The 2166-nt window shown below is 50.8% G+C and overlaps 1 protein-coding gene across 1 annotated transcript; it reads left to right on the plus strand.

Moving 5' to 3' along the window:
- Positions 1-1038: 1038 nt before the first annotated feature.
- On the plus strand, positions 1039-2145 carry LOC106820247 (alpha-(1,3)-fucosyltransferase 7-like; the record flags this gene model as incomplete). Its single annotated transcript, XM_014824781.1, has 2 exons — positions 1039-1183; positions 1690-2145. Coding segments are annotated over exons 1-2 (601 nt in total), but the record flags the coding sequence as incomplete, so codon positions are not given.
- Positions 2146-2166: the final 21 nt, after the last annotated feature.

Below are 2166 nucleotides of genomic sequence, written 5' to 3' on the forward strand. Positions count from 1 at the left end.
ATACATACAACCAACCCTGGATGCATATATACCTCCATGTCTGGTTTTATATATAAATCCCCACCTGATTGCATACATACAACCTCCCCTGGATGGATGCATATATACATCTATACCTGGTAGTACATATACATCCCCACCTGGTTGTATATATACAACCACCCCTGGATGCATATATACCTCCACCTGATTGCATACATACAACCACCCCTGGATGCGTATATACATCTATAACTGGTAGTACATATATATCCCCACCTGGTTGTATACATACAACCACCCCTGGATGCATATATACCTCCATGTCTGGTTTTATATATACATCCCCACCTGATTGCATACATACAACCACCCCTGGATGCATATATACCTCCATGTCTTTGTAGCGATGCTGGCGTGCCAGCTAGCATCGCACGCGCTCATTAATTATTCAGGACGCCTAGCAAGCAGAGGTGTTTAATAAACTGACCAGATAGCGTGGTCGACAGAGGGAGTGCGGAGAGGGGGGCACGCGGTGCTCGCGAAGCAACGATCGCAGGTCGCATAGACATGCGATCTGGCGAAGCTCAGGAGGTGAGAAGATAATGCCCAGATGTCGGTCGCGAAGGCCGGGCTCATATAAAAGGCTCGCCGCGCTCGGCGCGGAACAACTCCTCTCCCTGTTGTTCTACCCGACTGTTGTCTCGCACGTCCCTTGTACGCGTCACGGCTTATTTGTAAATCCCTGTTATCATGGCTCACAATATACGTGTTTGTGGTACGTTACGCTTCTAGTTCGTGTTTGCTTTGCGTCTTGCACTACCTTTATCGTTACCCGGTACACACTATACGTCACGCCAAGCACAACCTTACATCTTGTTGCATATATACATCCACACCTGGTTGTATATATACCTTCATACCTGTTCACATTTCTACGCGCAGAGCTGAATATCGCGTGACGTGGCGGTAGAGGTCGCCACGTCCACACGTCCATCGGCGACGTTCGATCATCGGATCACGTAACCATCACATCACCTCGGCAATCGGGAGCAATCGATGCAGTGTTTCGTGAAGACGTTTCTCTGCTGCGTCGTCGTCAGCGTCGGCGTCACGGCGCTGTTGTGCTCGTACATTTACATCGAGTTTCAGCTTCAGCTGCCCAGCTGGCCCGCGGTGCATTTTGGCTCTCACGCAAACACAGGTGCGCTGCATTTCGCCTTTTAGCGGTACCCAGAGCGGCTAGTGATGACGTCATGAAGGCTAGACGGTCTCGTGCGCGGATGCTATTCTCACGAGAAATTTTCTCGTTTAAATTTTTTAGTGTCTTTAGCGTCAGGAGTTAGTATTATGCGGAATCAATGGCCTATAGGATGATTCGGTACATGCTCAGTAAACTGCGGTCGGTCGGTCGGCCGGGCAGTTGGTCGGTCGATCGGGCGATCAGTCGGTCGGTCGGTCGGTCGGTCGGTCGGTCGGTCGGTCGGTCGGTCGGTCGGTCGGTCGGTCGGCCGGTCGGCCGGTCGGTCGGGCGAAGAAAGGGAAGGAAAGGGAACGGATGTTAAACGGATGTAAGCGGATGTAAGAGCGGATGTAAGGGCGGATGTAAGGGCGGAAGGTGTTAACGTTAACGCTAAGATAACACTCACAATTAATGTCATAACTAATATTATTTTTGAAAACGGGCCCCTGATGCTTTTTTTTCTCCAGGGCATCAGTTACTTGCTGCTACCAGCTCGGTTCCAGCGGGGTTCAAGATCATCACTTTCGGATCGTCGTATTTCTCGCACGACGAATGGCCGATTCTAAACCAAACCGAACAATTCAGCCACTGTCCAACCCGCGCCTGCTTCATCTTCTCGCAATCGTACTACTACGAGCATCAATGGCTGCGTGACACCGCAGATGCCGTCGTCTTTCATCCAAGAGATCCGTTACTCTCGAAAAAATTTCATTGGCTGTCCGGTAGGGCGCGCCCGCAGCGGCAGCGATGGATCACGCACATACAGGAGTCTCCCTTGAACATCGATGGAGCGACGTCGCGACTTCGTCTCGTGTGCAACTGGACGATGAGTTACCGTAGCGATGCGGATATCTACGCTCCGTACGGACAATTCTACTTCAACGCAAATGCGTCATCGTCTTCAGTAGACAGTGTTAGACCAGGTCAGTGTGTGTTATTAGACC

This window comes from Priapulus caudatus, unplaced genomic scaffold, assembly GCF_000485595.1.
Source record: "Priapulus caudatus unplaced genomic scaffold, Priapulus_caudatus-5.0.1 Scaffold9032, whole genome shotgun sequence".
Taxonomy (NCBI): domain Eukaryota; kingdom Metazoa; phylum Priapulida; class Priapulimorpha; order Priapulimorphida; family Priapulidae; genus Priapulus; species Priapulus caudatus.